The sequence below is a fragment of the Apostichopus japonicus genome, chromosome 19 (genome assembly GCF_037975245.1).
Source record: "Apostichopus japonicus isolate 1M-3 chromosome 19, ASM3797524v1, whole genome shotgun sequence".
In the NCBI taxonomy this organism is placed as follows: domain Eukaryota; kingdom Metazoa; phylum Echinodermata; class Holothuroidea; order Aspidochirotida; family Stichopodidae; genus Apostichopus; species Apostichopus japonicus.
In genome coordinates, this window is record NC_092579.1 from 18,044,528 (window position 1) to 18,063,755 (window position 19,228).

At 38.2% G+C, this 19,228-nt stretch overlaps 2 protein-coding genes across 2 annotated transcripts in view; one reads left to right on the plus strand and one right to left on the minus strand.

Annotated features, from left to right (window-relative positions):
* Positions 1–911: 911 nt before the first annotated feature.
* On the plus strand, positions 912–5,040 carry LOC139960513 (uncharacterized). The gene is made up of 2 exons (XM_071958938.1): positions 912–1,427; positions 2,584–5,040. The coding sequence occupies exons 1-2, from the start codon at positions 1,399–1,401 to the stop codon at positions 4,220–4,222; spliced, it is 1,668 nt and encodes a 555-aa protein (XP_071815039.1). The 5' UTR covers positions 912–1,398; the 3' UTR covers positions 4,223–5,040.
* A 115-nt stretch (positions 5,041–5,155) lies between these two features.
* LOC139960512 (28 kDa heat- and acid-stable phosphoprotein-like) overlaps positions 5,156–19,228 on the minus strand; it is a 30,105-nt gene continuing 16,032 nt past the window's right edge. Inside the window, exons 3-12 of the mRNA XM_071958936.1 lie at positions 15,395–15,832; positions 12,017–12,120; positions 10,709–10,863; positions 9,799–9,967; positions 8,973–9,114; positions 8,621–8,712; positions 7,371–7,579; positions 6,608–6,716; positions 6,258–6,467; positions 5,156–5,920 (exon numbers count right to left, since the gene is read on the minus strand). Of these exons, the coding sequence (XP_071815037.1) occupies positions 5,806–5,920; positions 6,258–6,467; positions 6,608–6,716; positions 7,371–7,579; positions 8,621–8,712; positions 8,973–9,114; positions 9,799–9,967; positions 10,709–10,863; positions 12,017–12,120; positions 15,395–15,814 (1,725 nt within the window). The 5' untranslated portion in view covers positions 15,815–15,832 and the 3' untranslated portion in view covers positions 5,156–5,805. The remainder of the gene's footprint in view (positions 5,921–6,257; positions 6,468–6,607; positions 6,717–7,370; positions 7,580–8,620; positions 8,713–8,972; positions 9,115–9,798; positions 9,968–10,708; positions 10,864–12,016; positions 12,121–15,394; positions 15,833–19,228) is intronic.

A 19,228-nucleotide genomic window follows, 5' to 3' on the forward strand; every position in this document is an offset into this window, starting at 1 on the left:
ACCGTGGCATATCAGTGTTGTCAAAAAAAGGGAAAAAAAAACAACTCAGCTTCCGAACTAACCTACGGTTTAATAAGAGATTTCGCCCTTCAAATGAACGAAGATCACTAGAAACCGTTTTTTTGGGGGGGGGGCCCGTGGGGGTGGTTGATATGTGCTGAATGAACCAAGTGCACGGTAAAGCCTTATTAAGCTATAAACCGTAAGAACCGCTATACATGGCATAGCCACACACAGCAAAACTTAGCAGTGTATATAGCGTCATTTGTGAAAACGGTTTACCATAGCAAGCTTGACAACACAATAGGCAAAATTGTGTGGTCAAAACTCGCCACCTAACCCACCTATAGCTTTGTACGATACTACGATTGTACTAACCCTTTTCCTGTTTTCAGAAACAAATGAAATTAGTTAGATGTTTATCTGCAATTAATAACCTTGCGCTCACAGGCCTACGTTCCGTGACGAGGGTGTAGCAATACAGTATCAGTATACCAAGAGAAATCTGTGGTGTTTGGTTGCGGAACTATATTATATACTATCGTATATATAAACCGTGTTTGTAGGTCATTACTTGTCTAGAATGATACGCCGCAGTGAAATAACACAAAATATGAAACTGGCTTAATATTTTATATACCTTATAAAACTGTTTACAATACAACTTCATTTTTCATCAATCTTTTTTTGTTGTAACTTTGGAACTGATGAAACTCGAACGATAATTCTGCATTTGAGTTGAAAATGAATTTTGATAGAAGCCATAAACTTCGGATCGTATCAACTTTACGTCCCTTAACTGGGTACTCTGTTAAATCTAATATTATCATACACTAAGACTGTATGATATTATTGTCGCAGTAGAAGCCGTAATTGTTTTTGCTTTGTTTACCACGAATTAATAGTATAGTAATGTCATTAGATTTATGTTAGGTACACAGAAAAGAAAACACGCGATCGTACATATTTAACGATATATTTATTAATATCACCGTTGTTTGTATCAAGCAAACGAGTCCACGCGTCCTAAATACTACACTGCTGCAAGGTTTCGTGCGCGCGCATTTTGGCGGTATAACAAGAAATATGTTACAGCGCTATACAAAATCTTCGGTGAATAACTTCGTTAATTGCAATCGGCGATGAGCGCGCGCACTTGATGCGTAACAACTTAACATTTGCGCGTATATTTGACCATTGGGATGACCAACCTGATGAAACGCGTTGAACGAAATGCGTCACGGAGAGTCACTACGAAACAATGGAAACTGCAGATGAAGATGTCCCCTTGACGACAAACCTTCAGTTTGTATCAACAAGCACGACTAAGCAGATCTCTATAGAGTTACGCAAAGTTTTCGGAAATATTTCCACAGCTATCAAAAGCTATTTAACAAAATGAACGTTTCATCCGATCTAACTGGAAGGTAAGCTTTAAATTTATTACCATTTTGGTTGATTTAGTAAATGAAAAGCTATTTGAGGTTAAAATATTAGCGAAACATCGGTTTACACTACAGTATAAGCTACTACATAGGAATAATGAAAGTTGACCGAGTGCCGCCAACTCAAAATGCATTCTAGCCCTTAAATGAGGCATAAATCCTAAGAATTTGGGTCCAATTATATATTACGATCATAAGATTAACAAATTTAAGCCAAAGAAAAAGAAAAAGGCCAGTATGAAATTTGACTGAGGAGGGCAGCCTATAGTAGCAATACATGGTGTCAAATAATACATAATCCTGCATATAGATATGTCCTATTGAAAAAAAACAACTTACCTACCAAAATTATTATTTTTCAGTTTGTTTTTGTTCTAACTTAGTATCAAACTATGAGTCATAAGAGTTATATTAAAACATTAATGATAAAGAAGATTTTATTTTGCTTTGATAACATCTTACGTCAATGGTAACTTATAAATATTATTATATTTACTATTAAATTTGTATAATTTGATTTCTCCTTGTCATATTCATAAAAAAAAACTGAAGCTTTGTACATTTTAACATTAAATTCATGCACATATTGTTCAAATTGTCAACAACAAACAGAAGTATCCTAATCATCATATAGCCCATTAAAATCAACTATAGCTTGTTATTGATATCCGGCAATGCTGGGTGTTTTTTTAGGTTGAGGTACCGGGAAGGGTGATGGGATGGGCAGTGCTGTCGAGAACCAGGAGGGGCCCTGTGAAAAATATGTCACCGGGACCCTTCCTGAAGTCTCAATATTTCATGAGGTAAATGATGAGGGTACATATTTTATCCCATGTACCCTCGTTACCCCTAATGGCCCACCCGATCCGACATGGGGCGGAATAACGAAAGACGCTTTCGGTTTTATTTCCTGTATCATTCGCAATTTATTTAATATTCCATGATCCTTTCATAAACTGCAGTGTGTTTAAATATAATAATTTATTCACTTGCTTGTTCATTGAAACCGCCATGTGCTTCTTACAATATTGTAGTATTTCTACATATTTCCATGTAATATCGGCGTTATACTAACATTAACTAGGGTTTTATTTTAAAGTAAATTTCAGTTCCTTCGTATTTTCTTGTTTTCCTTCAGATATCTTCCTTTTACATTGAATGGCCCCACCGGTGTCCTTGACCATGTGACAGACACCCCTCTGGCCCAATTACATCATTCTTTGACCACTAGGGCCGAACCAATCGAGGAAGGACAACGAGAACAGTCCCCTCGGAATACGGAGACTTTTAAACACCATGTCTCCAGCTGGCCAAAATTTACCAGCAGTCATGACGACCACGTGCAACAATTACCAGTTCCAGCACAAATTCCGCTTAGCGCCATCGATGATCATAAAATCAACGACAGCGATGACGAACTCGATGACGCAAGTCCTCTACCGATGGACGATAACACCGGTGAAGAATCATGTTGCAATGATTCGACTTTGGCAAGTATAGCCGAAGAAGGCCGACTACCCTGGATGCGGACCTCGGTAGACATGGAAGAGGCTGTTGTACCCTGCTGGTCTGAGGAGGCTCACCCCGACATCAGCGATCTCGTCAGAGCAACAGTTGAGGTAGAATGTGAGGTTAAATCTAAAGTACCTTACGACCGCCGAGACAGGTTTACCTTCCAGAGGTTTCTAGATGATAAACGAATGAGCAGAGTACCAAAACCAACTCTAAACATTCACAAGGAGGACTCGAATCAAATGTTGATCAACTCTAACGACAAGGAGAAGGTACAGAAACGTGTCCGATTTGACTTGAGTAAGAACCAAGTCAAGACCGTAAGCCGATATCTGATTGGTCGCAAACAGAGACTTCTTCGTCCGGTTAACAGCAATGATAGCTCACCGGTGCTCCACGGGAATGCCTTCCAATTCAATGGATATGGTGCATCAGTGAAGGAAATGAAAGGAGTGGTCTTGCCTTCATTACACATGCCATCAAATACGCCCTCTACTTCAACCCACAGTAAATCGTGTCTATCTTCTCAAAAGAGCAAAGTCCTCGCAAAACGTAAGAAACAGAGAAATGTTCGGGATGTTACAGACGCCACTGTTGAACGGAATGCCGATGTCGATAAGTCTGGTCCAGCCAATAAACATGGTCTTGTCCATGCTAAACACAAGGATTTAAAGAAACGAGTAAAGAAAGTAAATTTGGACAGCGGCACACAGTATGATTCAGACGGTAAGGCAACAGGTGTGCGAGACAACAGAGGTATTGGGAGAGAGGAGAGAAAAGAAGGAAGTTTCGCTGAAAAACGTGTTTCTAAGAGCAAGAGCCACCGTCGACTGAGATGGACAGAATCTATGACGTCACTCCCCGTAAACAAAAAATCGGAAAAGTTCAATTCGAAGGAGAAGACAGAACAACAAAGCTGTCAGAGCATCAACGAAACTAGTGAGACAACAATCTCCGAGCAATGCAACGGGCAGAAATTAAGCAGCCGCAGTTTCCATAGCTACAACGAACTTATCCATGGCGTGCATAAGAATGATAATCTTGCTGATAATCGGAATGAAAAAACACGTCGTAGGAACAGATCAGTCAAGCTGTCTGCGCATGTTCAGAAGCCTGTTAACTCAGGACGAGATGCGCCTTCTCAAAGTAGCAAGGTGTCGTCTGCCACGAATCAGAACGATGATCTAGGGATGGAGTCTTGTCTAGCCATCTTTGGACTAATAGTCTGCTTCATGCTCACTTTCGCTCTATTACCTTTGATATAAGTTTATTATTGAGAATATCACCACGGCAACGAAAACAATCATTGAATGTTAGCTAAACGAGGATCTATGGAGTCATAGAGAATCGTACTGACTTATACATCATTCTGATTGTTGTTTCCAGTTCTGCGAAATAAAATATTGCTCTCTGAAATTTGAACATAAATAACGCTTTAGTTTCAATCACTGGTTTACTTTACTCTTCGGTCTACGCATCGTGCACTATTTTTTAGTCCCACTCTATCTTAATATCAGGTCGAAATCAAGTTCACTTTTATGGCGGAAATCCAAGTTGCTAGGCTAACCGGTGGTCGTTGTTACTTACAATATGTACATGGCCACAACCAGCATTTTTGAACTCTGGGGGGGGGGGGGGGAGGAGGTTGGATGGATATATTTTGTGGTCAAGGGAGAGGGTTGAAAAATGCTTAACCCTCCTGATTTTATTCTGAATTATATGTGGTTGCGCACATGAACATGTATTTAGCATAAGAGAAAATCTCGAGGTTACATTAAATATGGGGTAGGAACCAACTTTGAAGGGTACGCATTGGGGGCATAGGCCAATCGAAAAACAGCTCACCATTTTTACGGACGGAACATAGGCCTATCCCCTTTTTACGACCTGTGATAAAAACAAAAAGTCCGTTCGAAGAATAGGGACGAAAGGGAGGGAGAAGGGGTGTAGGCGGTAGGATTTCCTCTAACCCTTCCTTACTTCCGCTCGCTAATATTTGGAACAAATGGGAGAAGGATCCTAGCGTCCCATCCCCCTTAACCGAAGTCTCGTACGTGCTCAGTAAGGTTGGGAAGGTGTGGGTGGGGGAGGGGGGGGGACTCCTCTTCTTTGAACATGGTTGCCTCATGTAATTAATGTTTCCTTGGTGAACAAAAGAGCTGCTGTAACCCACAACCAAAACGACAGGAGACAGGAGATCATTTTCTTTTTACGTTTCGCAATTTTATTGCTTCGATCGAAATTCATGGATGAAAACTTGAAAGTTATAAAAATATAAATCTGATCAGTTAAATCACATTAAATAACCGATTGATTGATTATCTCACTCATACTCGATTCTAACATCGAATGTTTTCTATTCCAAAGAAAAGTAAAAGAATAGAAATTTTAGAGTAAATTATGATAGTTGATGCGTTTAAGAAATAACAAATTTCAATTTGGAAATGAAGAATGACAGAAAGAGATATAAAAATGTTCTTGAAATATGCTAGAAAAGTAACCATGTAACATAAGAAACGTATAAATAAGAAAAATATGTACAATAGAAATCAATTCATGACTTTTGTATGAACAGAGTCATGAAAAAGACATCATGTTTAGTCTCTATAATGATAGCTTATAATTATTAATTTTATTAAATAATAATACCTTAGGCAATGGTAGTGTAACAACTACATTTTATCTCAATGGGTTTAAAAAACACCGTTTTACATCAACTGGCATGCAGGTTTGATTTTCAAAATTTCTTCCACAGCTTTGCTTATTTGTTTTTCTTGCTAGGTACACTGGATTGTGTAAAACTGGAGAATTGCAAGCCAAAGCAATATTTGAAGAGATGGAATATTTCTCATATTTCCTCCTCCTTCTCCTGTAAGTCCAGAGAGGTGTATCCTGTCTGTTTGTCCTCCTGTTCCTTCTTTGAGACTTTAACATCATCCTCGTCTCCGATGATCGTCCTGCATCTAAAATGTACAAGATTAAAAACCGAAGCTCGTTAATTTTAATAACAACAACAAACCAAACTACTGTAAGCCACAGTCGACCTCTCAACACAAAGGCCTCAACAAAAGACGATTTCTTGGTTCCAAGTTACTTTGGCATTTACACACATCTATCTTAATCTATATTTTCATGTACATATATATTAATATATATATATATATATATATATATATATATATATATATATATATATATATATATATATATATATATATATATATATATATATATATATATATATATATATATATATATATGACTCGTGATAAGCAAATCATAGTTCATGGATACACTTACATATACAGCTGTTCAGTATCTCTGATGGTAGATGGAAGGGGTTGCCCTTTAGTCTCTGGAACACAAAGACAGAAAATGCTGGCCAAAACTGACAAGGATCCGATCAGTAAGATGGGAAGTGGTTCCCAGACGTCCTTCAGAATTAAAACGATAGGGGTTAAAACTCCTCCCAGACGGGAGGATACACCAAAGAAGCCCATCCCACTACTTCTGTAAGATGACATGTGAGGGAAAGAAAAATAGGAGAAAATATGTAAAACATAGATAAAAAATCCCTGATATTAGAGAGAGGAGTAGTACCTCAACTTGAAATGCATAAAACATTACCCCGTAACATACATTATACCTACCTCAATGGGGTTGGTGTTAATTCTGCCATCCAAGTGTATAAGATGGATAATGACATTGAAATGCAAAATTTCCCAGTCATTGAGGCAACAAGCCTCCATATTCCCAGAGCTGCAAAGGAAGGACAGAAACGCAGAATGTTAGAGAACATACACTAGCTGATTAGGTCCATTCCCTATATAATAAAACCAAACATATTCAATGGAATATTTTCCATATTCCTCCACGACTCATTTAATCAACTATTAGTAAAATGTTAAAATTTATGAGAAATCCATAAAGCGATGAAACTACACACAATGAATATCACCAGTCGTGTACAACAACCATTACACGCAATCCTACTACAAGAGTTTGCGGTTGATTTCAAACTTGATGATGTATAGAAAATGAGAATGATTGAACGAGTCTAGAACGAGTAAATGTCCTACTTATGAACATGAGAAGCGACAAGACATAAACGCAAAACACAAACACCACCATTCTGAAGGTTTACAAGCTACCTGGGTGGATATTTTACTACCTGGACAAACTACCAATGTACAAGTTTCTCCCTACAAAGGAGACTTCCAAATATGTCAATTTTTAATTGATTCGTGTAAAACTTTTATGTGCTATATGTTCGTATGAATGACCAGACATAGTTGGTGATCCTAATCCTCAAGGGATATTTTCGTATTATAATAAATTTGATAATGATGTTTTCATAGCAGGTTGGTTGGGGCACCTTAAATGTTGGGATGAGGTTATATATACCGTACTCACGAATAAATGCTATTGCACAACAGCAGAGCCCACCCAACATCATGGCAATAAAGTTGGCCCACCTTCTTCCAAGTGACTCCCCAAATATTGCACAGGCTAGGAAAGCTGGAATCTCAACCAGACCGGTCAGGACAAAGGACAAGTATGGGTCAACACCGAGGGACGTAGTGGTAAATGATATGATATAGTACACCATAGACTGGACACAGCTGAAAACCAAATTAAATAAAAACAAAATAATAATAAGCTTAATAATAATAATAGGCCTAATAATAATAATAGGCCTAATAATAATAATAGGCCTAATAATAATAATAGGCCTAATAATAATAATAATAGGCCTAATAATAATAATAGGCCTAATAATAATAAAAGGCCTAATAATAATAATAGGCCTAATAATAATAATAATAATAATAGGCCTAATAATAATAATAGGCCTAATAATAATAATAGGCCTAATAATAATTATAATAATAGGCTTAATAATAATAGGCCTAATAATAATAATAGGCCTAATAATAATAATAGGCTTAATAATAATAATAATAGGCCTAATAATAGTAATAGTGGAATATTCTGGTGGCTAAAGTTGACAACAAAATCACATTCTCATAGAATTTCGGTTTGCAATGTTTCATATCTGGTGATAATTTGTAAAGGCATCTGGCAACAACAAAGATCATTATGTAATGATTGCTAATAAGGTTAAAAATGTTTGGTTTTCCTTTTTAATAATTAACTCAGTTATTGACAGAGGAGAGTTTTTTTTTGGGGGGGGGGGGGAATTTGTTTGTGCCCAGGCTCTATCTTGGGTGACATGGGTGACACAAAACTTTTAAAACAAACGACATTACCATGGAGATTAAAAAAATAACACTTCAATTGTTATTAGAAGCCTTCACAAATGGCAGACGGAATGGAAGGTAGAGGATGTTTAATATGAAGTTGAATTGGTTCTTTTAGATTATATAGGTTACGCTATCTAGTTCTGATAACAAAATGTGGTGGGGTCTACATAGGTGGGCTCTCTAGCTCTGATAAGAAAGTGTGGTGGGTCTATGTAAGTGGGCTTTCTTGCTCTGATAACAAAAGTGTGGTGGGTCTATATAGATGGGCTTTTACACTTCACTTTTTTCTCCAGTAAGCAAACCTTGTCTTAGAGCCCGCTAAATATTCTGCTTGCTTGTTTATCTTGTCTTGCTGGGTTTCTGTTTTGTTGTTGCTAGAAAAAGGATCAAAAATCTTACCAGCTAAAGATCATGTTGATATAAATAGTCATAACAACAGGACTGTGTAGTAAGTCTTTCACAGCACTATTTGTTCCGTCTCCATGAGCAGTCTGCAAATAGAAACAGCAAAAATGCTCACAATCATTTAGATAATTAAGTATGGGAACACTTAGACAATCAATTTAATCATATATAATCAAATTAATTCAAATCAAATTGTTTCTCATATAGGTTCACCAAAACCAATGCAAGTTGCTTTTGGTCATTCGAAATTAACAACTGTACAGTTCATATTACCGGCAACAGTAAAAACAAACAAATTATGGTTGTTTACAGTTATGTTGTCTGGAGTAGTTCAAATACAGCTTACCTCATCTAGTTTACATGCACCAGCGATTACGTCATCAGAAACAATCCTTCTATTCGATCTAGCAATTTTATGCAATACTTGTTCAGCCTCTCCTGCCCTTCGTTTGGCTAGAAGCCATCGAGGTGACTCCGGGACAATAAACCTACAGGTAACATAGACGACCAAAGTCAAACAGAAAAAATAAAATAAGTCTGGTAGAAAGGGTCCGATAGGGTGTTGGGGAAGGGGTTTGGCGATAATAATAGGAGCGACAGAGGGGAGTATAATGAGGGCTCTGTTACCCCTTAAATCCCTTACTCGAGATCAACTTGATTTCTGATTAGAGGTGTATTACCTGTGGTGGAGATAAAGTGTTAAGGGAAGATTGGTGGGTGGGGGGGGGGGGGCTTCATGAACACATATAATGGATTGTGCAGAAGAACTACGCTGATCAAGGGACCTTAGTTATAATCAAACAGATTAATTTATGTGAGATGATTAAGTGTCAAAAATGGCCTAGTAACAGCCATAACATATGAGCAATGTGTGGGCTAGCACATAGTGCATCGCATTTAGCCATGCGGTCCCACTTATATCCTTTCAACCACTGTTGACAGACGGACGGACAGACACAGACAGATGCGTTGCCATGACAACAGCTCCACTAGTTTAACACAAAATTAACACACCTAGATGTTTTCAAGAATAACAATTTACAACATGGGACAAAGAGGGACGGACAACCATGCCTCGCAACCGTGACCTCCTCCTACTCGGCAATGACAGGTCAAACATATAAATGATGGTTACATACAATAGAGAGGAAGAAGAAGAAGACACATCTTACCAGGCAAAAATGAAGATTGGTATGTACGGTATTGTAATGACAGCTTGAAGCAACCGCCATCTTGAGATGAATTTAGCTAATAACGCCAACAACATATATCCGAAGCCCCACCATATATATAAACAATTACTAACAAATAGACGCTTGGACGGTGCCACAATTTCTGTACCTGTTTGAGAAAACAACAAAGAAAACTAGGTCAATGCGAGTAAAAAAATATCATAAATATGTATTCTTTTTATATGAAATCTTTAAGGGATTGGACAGAAAATTATTAAATTGAAGTCTTATAACTCCACTTTATTACTCAGTAATGTTGACATTCAGAGATCGATGTTAGGAGTTTTTTCCGGTTAAAAGCATTGTTCCATATTGGTAAGAAATGATAGTCAAGTATGTCACCGCCTCAACCCCGTTTTGGAAGCCTCCATTTTATCATGAAATGACGACTTGATTGGATATAAAATTTCAACATGATTAAACCACTGTTTAAGGGTGATTCCCCCGATTGTTCCCTTATTGGGAATGATAATCCAATGGATTGACTTTAACATGATATGATGTCATCACCGACAGTCACCTTAAAGGAGCATCCCGGAGATTTTACACACTACTTTAAATGTGAATATGTTGACAAATTTTACAAGCGCTACAGAATCACTCTTTGAGTATTCATTTCTTTCGATTATGTTCGACTATGACATATCAAACTTAAAATTCGGTCTATATTCATCCGTAACTTATGTTATGAAAATAAATTTTTTATTTTACTTTAACCCATATTTCTCCAAGCCCCCTAACTGATCATAACCCCTGCACAGTCGCCTCAAACCCCCTTACCCTCCCTCCCTCCCACCCCCCTCCGATCGTCAGGCCTGTGTGGTTGTCATGCTTTAAAGAGCCTCCTTACCTATGACGCAGGCCACTAGACCAATCCCTCTTATAAAACCAGAGAGGGAGAACCTCAGTAACATGTACATCAATACACTTGAGGAGAACGAAAGAGCAACACCGAAGACAATAGTAAACAGAAAACAAACAAGGAATGTTTTTCGACGACCAAACCTGTAAGTAAAAACATGAAGGCAAAAATTGTTTATGGTTCCGATGCTTTTTCTCGGACACCAGTTGATATTGATATCACCATCGATAAAAGTAACCAGTGAATGGACCATCAGAAACTAAAAACGTCAATGGTGCACACATCATAAACTTCCAATGAAAAGTTGTTGAAACATAGAAAGCCAAAAGGGCCAAATCATTTCTTTTTAATTCTGCCTCACCCATTTATGAATATGCATATTACTTGGATAACCAATGTGGAACATCTACAAACCTATATGTCTATCCGTGTGCTATATATGACATGTGCCCAATGAATAGTTCCTTATATTTCGCGTTTATACGAGCTAAGCGTAACACATGTATAAACACAGACATACACACGCCATCCTGCTGCTATAGCATCGGAATCAAAAAGAGGAAAATAAAATACACACTCGTAAAGTAGTTAAAACTCTTACGTAAAGCAAAAATGAATTGTCTTTAATTCTTAATTTTAACCGATTAACTATTTCGTAATAGGAAAGAGAAAAATATGCAAAAATTATACCGATCTATTAACTTTATCACTTTAACATGAAAGACGTCAAATACCAGTCAATACTGCAGGGACTTTGGATTTACGTATAACACCTTACTGAAAGCAATTTACATTTCGTGAACATTTTGCGTTTGGTGACCATCGGTGTAGCTTACCTATATGCTACAGAAAAGTTTAAAAGTTCAAAAAGCATGTTAAGCCTCGATGTCATCATGTGTACGTCACTTAAACACATGCTGCATATTCATATAATTGCAAAAGAAAATAAATGTAGCCAGTTAGGACAGTTACCCGGACTGTGCTCAAACTACTCTACAATGTACTCTCGTATAATGCTTCAGAGCACTCGTACTGATAGTATTAACAGTTCCCTAGCCACAGACGGAGACAGAATATTCATACTGCTTATACTGTCAGTATAAGTGATTTGAAGCATGACACTAAAATACAGTATTCCAGTGGACAACAACGATGACGTTTCAATGCAACAGAATGTCTGTTCAACATGATTAGGAACTTACATACTGAAAGTGACCCTGTTCTACTTTCCTTTCTAATCGTTTTTTTTTTTTTTCAATTTTTTAGTTCCGAGTTATACGTCTTCTTGGTACTCACATATCTGAGAAAAGTCCACACAGAGGGCTACCAATTAAAGACCCTGCAAAGAAAACCGACTGGGCGACTTCCATGACGTACGCCGATCCACACACGAGACTAAACTTTATATATAAGAAAATCAAAACAAAATTGAAATAACCCATGAGTTAAAGTTTCCTTTTGTTTCATATGAAATATTAAGACGACTAACTGTTTTAGCTGGTGGCTGGTGGCTGTGCAGGGGTCAAGCGAAGATTGGTAATATATACACAAGTATAAGCTCATATAGAAATATCAACCAAATTGTTTTACGATGTACCATGCGTTGCCTGACAATGGAATAGAGTTCCATATGATAGTAGGCGTTATTGACAAGGTTAACCCTCCTATAGAGTCGCGTGCTGTGAACTAACAATGCAAGCATATATATATATATATATATATATATATATATATATATATATATATATATATATATATATATATATATTTGAAAGGAAGATTAAGGAAAAGGAGATTAAGCAAAGGTATAACATTTCACATCAGTTGATTTTATGTTACGATTTGAAATTCCAAACTTTTGGACCATTTCAAGACATTTAAATACTCATAACTTTTTGCAATGAACAAAGACTCCACATCCATATCTAACGATCTATTATACAGGATTGCTAATGTTGATATAATCAAACATTTGGTAACGAAATGTTAAAAAATAAGCTAATATCATAAAAAGATTGTTATCTGACGTCGATATTGACAGAGCTTATTGATTTACTATTTGGACTTCAATTCTAAAACTTCAAAGCAATCGTACCCAGGTACCGGATCCAGAGGTGCACGATGGTAATATGTAACAAAGTCCAATTATACTTATGCTATAGTGTGGTTAATATACCCTTGGGATAACATGATAATACATGTACTTTATCTATATAAGCCTTATGACAATTAAACCTGGACCAGTAGCCCATTTTGTCTCCGTTTATCTTTCCTTTCATGGCAAGATTATTCGCAGTATCAAATCGAAGAGGTCTGAGGGAGCATTACGAAATCGCACAACTTTTATGTATAAGACTTGACAAAGGCGATGACATATTTCTGATTGTGCGGTAAACAGGAATGGTACTTTCTATGGGTGAGGCGGGGAGGGGAGAAGTGGGGGGTGGGTAGTGGGGGCGTAAACATCTGTTGAAGCACGTATAGTTCGTCATGTAAAAAAAAAACAATCTAGGATTAGATGGAAAGATGAACTTATAGAGCATATGTTGAGTTGTTCCACAATATAAACCAATATAGACCACATGGAGGTAAGACCGTTTAAGCTTATCAAACTAAGATCCAAACTTGCTGGAGTGCCCATGACTTATAATGCATCTATGCACAGTTATATGAAAGTATTATATACCCGCATCAAATGTAAGCCTTTGGTTTTAACGACGTTACTTGCGTTAATTTAGCTGACAATGTTACCAACAATATCACTCGAACTATAAGTATAGGCACCCTCCTATGTTTGTTTACCAATTCAAGGTAAATCACCAAGTAATAAATAATTGCATTTGCTGTTGTCAACATGTCGTCGTACATACACACTGTGTTCATACACACAGTTGCAACATCAGCGTAAAGATAAATAAAAATCAATCGAAAGACAATCCTAGTTTTCGAACACGCTCCATCCGCTAAAATGCGATGTAACGTCCATGGTGGCTCTTTGAGGGCATCGCGAAATAGATTGTATGACGTCAAGGTTATAACCTCATCTGTTTTGTCAAATTGTTGTGGAATTAACTATGATCTATCTCAAGTATAGTTAAAGTTTTATCGTAATATATATATATATATATTTTGTTATCATATATATATATATATATATATATATATATATATATATATATATATATATATATATATGCATGTTATCCAGTGATATATAAGTTTTACTTCAAAGCTCACAATAAATGTTGACATAAGTATAGAGAATATTAGACCTTGACTTTTAAGTGGGTGTTCTTCGGTATCAAACGTACACTTACACGATATTGTTTCCGAAGACACTTTTCCATGAGTGTTTTACTAGTTAATTGAACTGTCTTCTTACGTTAGTTCGGCATTCTAAGAATACATGAGGCATAGCTAACATATACCATATAATTGATGACTTAATACGTAAGGTTTGTGCTTGAAAATAGGTCGTTCCACCTTGCACAAAATCACCGAAATTGATCTGTAATCAACCAATAATGGTTCCATAATATTTCCTGCTTTCTTCCACAGCTCAATTCTTGTTCTTCCGGTCATGGTGTCGTAGGTGTATATAGTGTGTAAAAGAACTGAACAGTCGGACTCGGTATTTGTCATTGGCCTATATTCTTCATGCATGTGCAAGATGCATCAACTGTGTAATGATATATTATATTATCAAATAATTGTTGTCGAACTTTGCCCCTCCACTCCACCCCCCCCCCTTGGTGGTGTGGTGGGAGTGGGATCGATTTTCGTCTGCCACTTCTTTCTACATCATGCTAAAGTTCATAATTATGTTCGCATCTTCAGCGCCATCGTTAATTCGCCTTAACGGAAGTAAAACTCTCAAACCTAAGTAAGGATGACCCAAGAAATGTGAAAAGACATTATCATGGGTAAATTGTCAGTGTAATAACCAGTTTAATTGATGACAAACAACAAAATGATTCACTTAATTTTAACTGTATTGAGCAAGTTATTCATGATTGCCAATTCATAGGTCCAAGGAAACAATATATTCTTCTTCTTTTAACGCTTGATTTGATTAAACGTAATTTTGTGGTAATTTTTTGAAAATCATCTGTGACCAAGGGCGTAGGAACCGGGGGGCTGGGGGGGCGCCAGCCCCCCAGTGAAAAATGTGGAGGGGCGGAAGTATCATTCCGCCCCCCCCCCCGCTTCGCAAGTCAGAAAACCCCTTTTTCATTTCCAAATGAGAAAAAAATCTCATTTGGAGCACCAAATTGCATCTAAGGCCTGGTGAAAATACAAAATTAAGTTTACAAAATGGAGTGGGCGTTGAAGTGTGCTATATTGCACCAAATTGCATCTGAGGCTATCTGGATATGCAAAAAAATCCAAAGGGGAGGGGGACACCCCCTCCCCTCAGACCCCTCCCCCAGGCCGGCCATCAGTCTTCAGCCCCCCCCCCCCCACTCAAAAGTACCTTCCTACGCCACTGTCTGTGACACATCTATAGAGTCGGTTGGCCTCAGGTCTATAAATATAATATAATCATATAGGCCTAATTACGCTTTTTTATTCGCTCAATAATTGAAATTTTCAACGATTCATGTATTTTGGATTTACTTGATACTTCTGTATTTAAATTTTGATTACAAAAATGTTACATTGAGAAATACTTACATCAGCAATAATCGATGAAGGATAAAGTGAATTCTCCGAGAAGATCCAACCGTCGGTACATGGAATGACCTCAAGACTATTATCTGCCTCGTCGTATAAATCAACGGCTGTATCAAGACTAATACCTGTCACGTTGTATTGCGCACATTGTTCATACTCTACTGTTTTGTTATCGTTGGCCGCAGTGGACGGTATAGAAAGTTCCTTCTTTAGACTCTCACATTCAGCCGTTGTTATGTTCATCCCAGAACAATCTTCATCTCTCCATACTTGGCAGTAGTGGGGCGGTTCGACGGCTGCAAACAGTTGGAAGTAGACGTGCGCAGATCTTAGTAGCATTGACGTACCTAGCAGAAAGACGACCAGTTTCTGGAAACGTCCAAATTTGCCAACCTCGCTCAGTACTTCCTCGAATCCCATTATGCTTTATGAAAGAAGCTGTACGGTACAAAATGAAAAGCAGATGAAAATGACATGGAGACAGTGGCGGAGCGTCCATACAGTCAGGGGGCGGATGCCTTCCCCCCCCCCCCCCCCTGACGGACTCAAATGGACTGCTGGCGCCCTTTTCAGCTCTTTACCACATTTTACTTATTCGCGATTATTGACTTTTTTATTGCGCTCTCATCTACTTATTGACATTTGTCACATTTTGTTGGTGTAATTTGGCGATGACACCTATTTTTTCTTCGTTTATCTGCAAAGTAGCCAGGCCCGGAAAGGGTCATTTCCGGCGATCTAGGGAGTATCGTTACTCAAAAAAATTCTGTGCGTTACGCGCCAACCTGTGGTGGCGCTCCGCTTAGATAGTGTCGAAAGCGCCCCTGCAGACCATTTTCGCCCCTCCTGACCAATACCCCTAGCTCAGCCACTGCATGGAGATGGAGGTGTGGCGTAAGAGGGTGGGGGGGGGGGGTAAAGGTAATGAGGAAGCGAGGACCGAATATCTTTGCGTCCTGTAATAGTCAGAAGGGAATAACAATGAAATATGTAATTGCCTATTTATCAATAATTCCAGTGACAATCTCCCCACGTAGTGAGGCTGCAGGCAAAATAAAATGCGGGTGTACTCGGCAAGGAGTGTAATTGATATATTAAATTTGTATCTCTGTGTATCTCATGATAATCTACTTGTATAATCTACTTTGTATCTACGTTGTAATCTACTTTGTATCTCATGATAATCTACTTGCTAAAGAAAAACGTCGCATATCTGCTTTATTTGAATTTCAATTTGAACCCGATGGAAGGAAAGTAGAGTACGAAACTCTCGAGGGATCTTACGAAAGAGCGTCGTCGGTGTTCTCGAGGTCTCAGCCTTCATTGATGCATGGCAAACATATTCCATGGCATCAAATGAGCTGATCTAGAACGATGAACTTACATAAATACCAGAACGAGGAACGGGGAGAGGGGGGTGGGGGGTGGGGGTGTTGGTGATGGTTGGACAATTCATGCATCTGGCACACACATATTGTATATACGTCCTCTCAAGGTTTGACAACCTCACTAAAAAATATAGAGCATCAAATTACGTCACGCACGCGCAGACGTATCAAGGATCAAAAAATTGTCCACGATGTATAATAGTTCGCTTTATACTAATCCTATTCTTCTTCGTCTCTCTTATTGTTGTTCTGTCTGGTCTGGAACTTTTCCTAGCTTTTTATCCTCTTACAGAGAGCAGTGACACATCATTTTCTGTTCCTCGTAGCATACAGTACAAGTCATTTATTCGCCTCTCTGAACATATTACTTCAGCTTAACGAGTCTTATTATTTTTTTGAATACTCTTACCGCCCGATAATGATAATCTTTTCCCTAGTTCTTCGGAACACTGATCACATGCAACAGTATATGCGGCTGGTTAAATTTTTTTATGTTGATCTTTATATGGGTATGTCCTACAGGTTTACAGTTAAAGGCATTGAAGACTCGCCCTAAACCGCGTGCCGCGCTCTAAAAAAGTTAACTTTCCGTTGCTTGCAAGTGAAGTTTTCTTGTTGTCGCTGCAAAATGCAGACAGTAATGAAACGTACCTTGTTTATGTCCATCGCTGCTATGTACACTGTGTTGTGGGTATTGACCGTAGCTGTGTGTATTGACTTTACAATAGTGTCTAATTACCGACGGTATAGCAAGCTTTGTGTGTATTTTCTGGGATCGACGCTGGTGTCTAACACTTCTGTTACACCTCATTCGAAACTAGGTCAGGTTACCGGCATGAGACGTTTCTTTGTGCGCGAGTCTTCACACCCTTTAAGGTACACACCGCCATGTCATGTCAACAAACTTATCGTTTTGAAAACGTGTTGGTTAATATTGACAATATAGCAGGGAATTATATGACATGCATATCTATGAACAACTGTCTGTATAGTAGATATAGACAGAAAGACAAACAAACAGACAGACAGGCAGTATTTACTGCATAGTCATAAAAGCCGGAGTTGGCTTAATGAGATTATTTGTTGTACCATAATACAGCTAGGGTCGGTTTAACTGCTGCACTCTGATATACTACTATACAGTATATTAAGTGACATAGTCTTCATCATATATACAACCCGTAACAAAGGTTAAATATATGATTTCAACGATACTGTTTCATAACGGTATCTATTTTATCTTACTTACGCATATATATCATTATCACTGGCAGCTGTATATTTGGGAATAATTCAAGGGCGGCGGAACCGGGGGGGCACAGGGGGCACGTGCCCCCCCCCCACTTTTCCTCAGGGTTAAAAATGTGCCCTTTTTCTACATAAAAATTGAGGTGTCTCAAGTTAGCAAGAGGCCAGGGAACCGGAATGAACACTCGGGAAGGGCCGTTTCTGGCCATCTGAGGGGTTTGTAAAACCAAAAATTTTCTTGTACGCTCCGCGCCAACCGATGGTGGCGCTCCGCTCAGATAGTCGTGCATACAACTTTGGATATTGCAGAGCTAGTATGCATATTTTCTATGAAAGGGGTGGGGGGAGGGGGGCGTTGATGGAGTGATGTGTATACGCAAAAAAGATAATACAATAAGAGTTATAAAGGGTACTAAATATAAGGCTACATCAGTCCAATCGAATTTCTGCAAAGTGCCCTTTGATGTCGGTGCCCCCCCAGATTAAAAGTGCTTCCGCCGCCCTTGGAATAATTTCAGGGTTAAGTTTTGTCAACAATTCGTATACTTTTGGAAATCAAAGTATAGTAGAATTTGCCACTCTTGTATTCAAGAAATTTTAATCAAGTACCAAGTACTTCTGATTAATTTAGGCTCTGTGTATTAAGTACCAAAGTCCGGAGTGCATGCTGCTTTTTAGGGTCCGAGTGTACCAGTGTCTGAGTACCAATTACGAGCACTTTTGTACGTTTCGAGTACTTTTAATTTATTCTTATATTGATAACTGCATGCTCCCTTGTGGTTATATTTCTTAAACAAATGTAACATTTACATGTGATGACTTTGCTCGGAAATTGATATTGTGTGTCAGAATCAGGTTGTCCCCATATTACCAGCAAACTGGCAGTAAACAAGCGACTTCGTGATGCGTAAACAATGGTAATAATGCAATCATGCAACTAGGTATTCCGTACGTTAGCAAGTGTATACATCTTCGCACATCCGATACGTATGTACTGCACTTGGTAGTATGCTAGGCTAGAAGACTACATGTACGGTATACTACTGGAGTAGAGGTGCAAAGTATATGAATACAATGAAGTGCCCAAAGGATCGACAAAGTAGTTGTAACGTCAGCTTTCCGAGACCTGATGCCTTACATACGTATGCTCGTATTGCGCATAAGTCCTCGCATTGAACGAGTAACAAGTCAGTTTAAT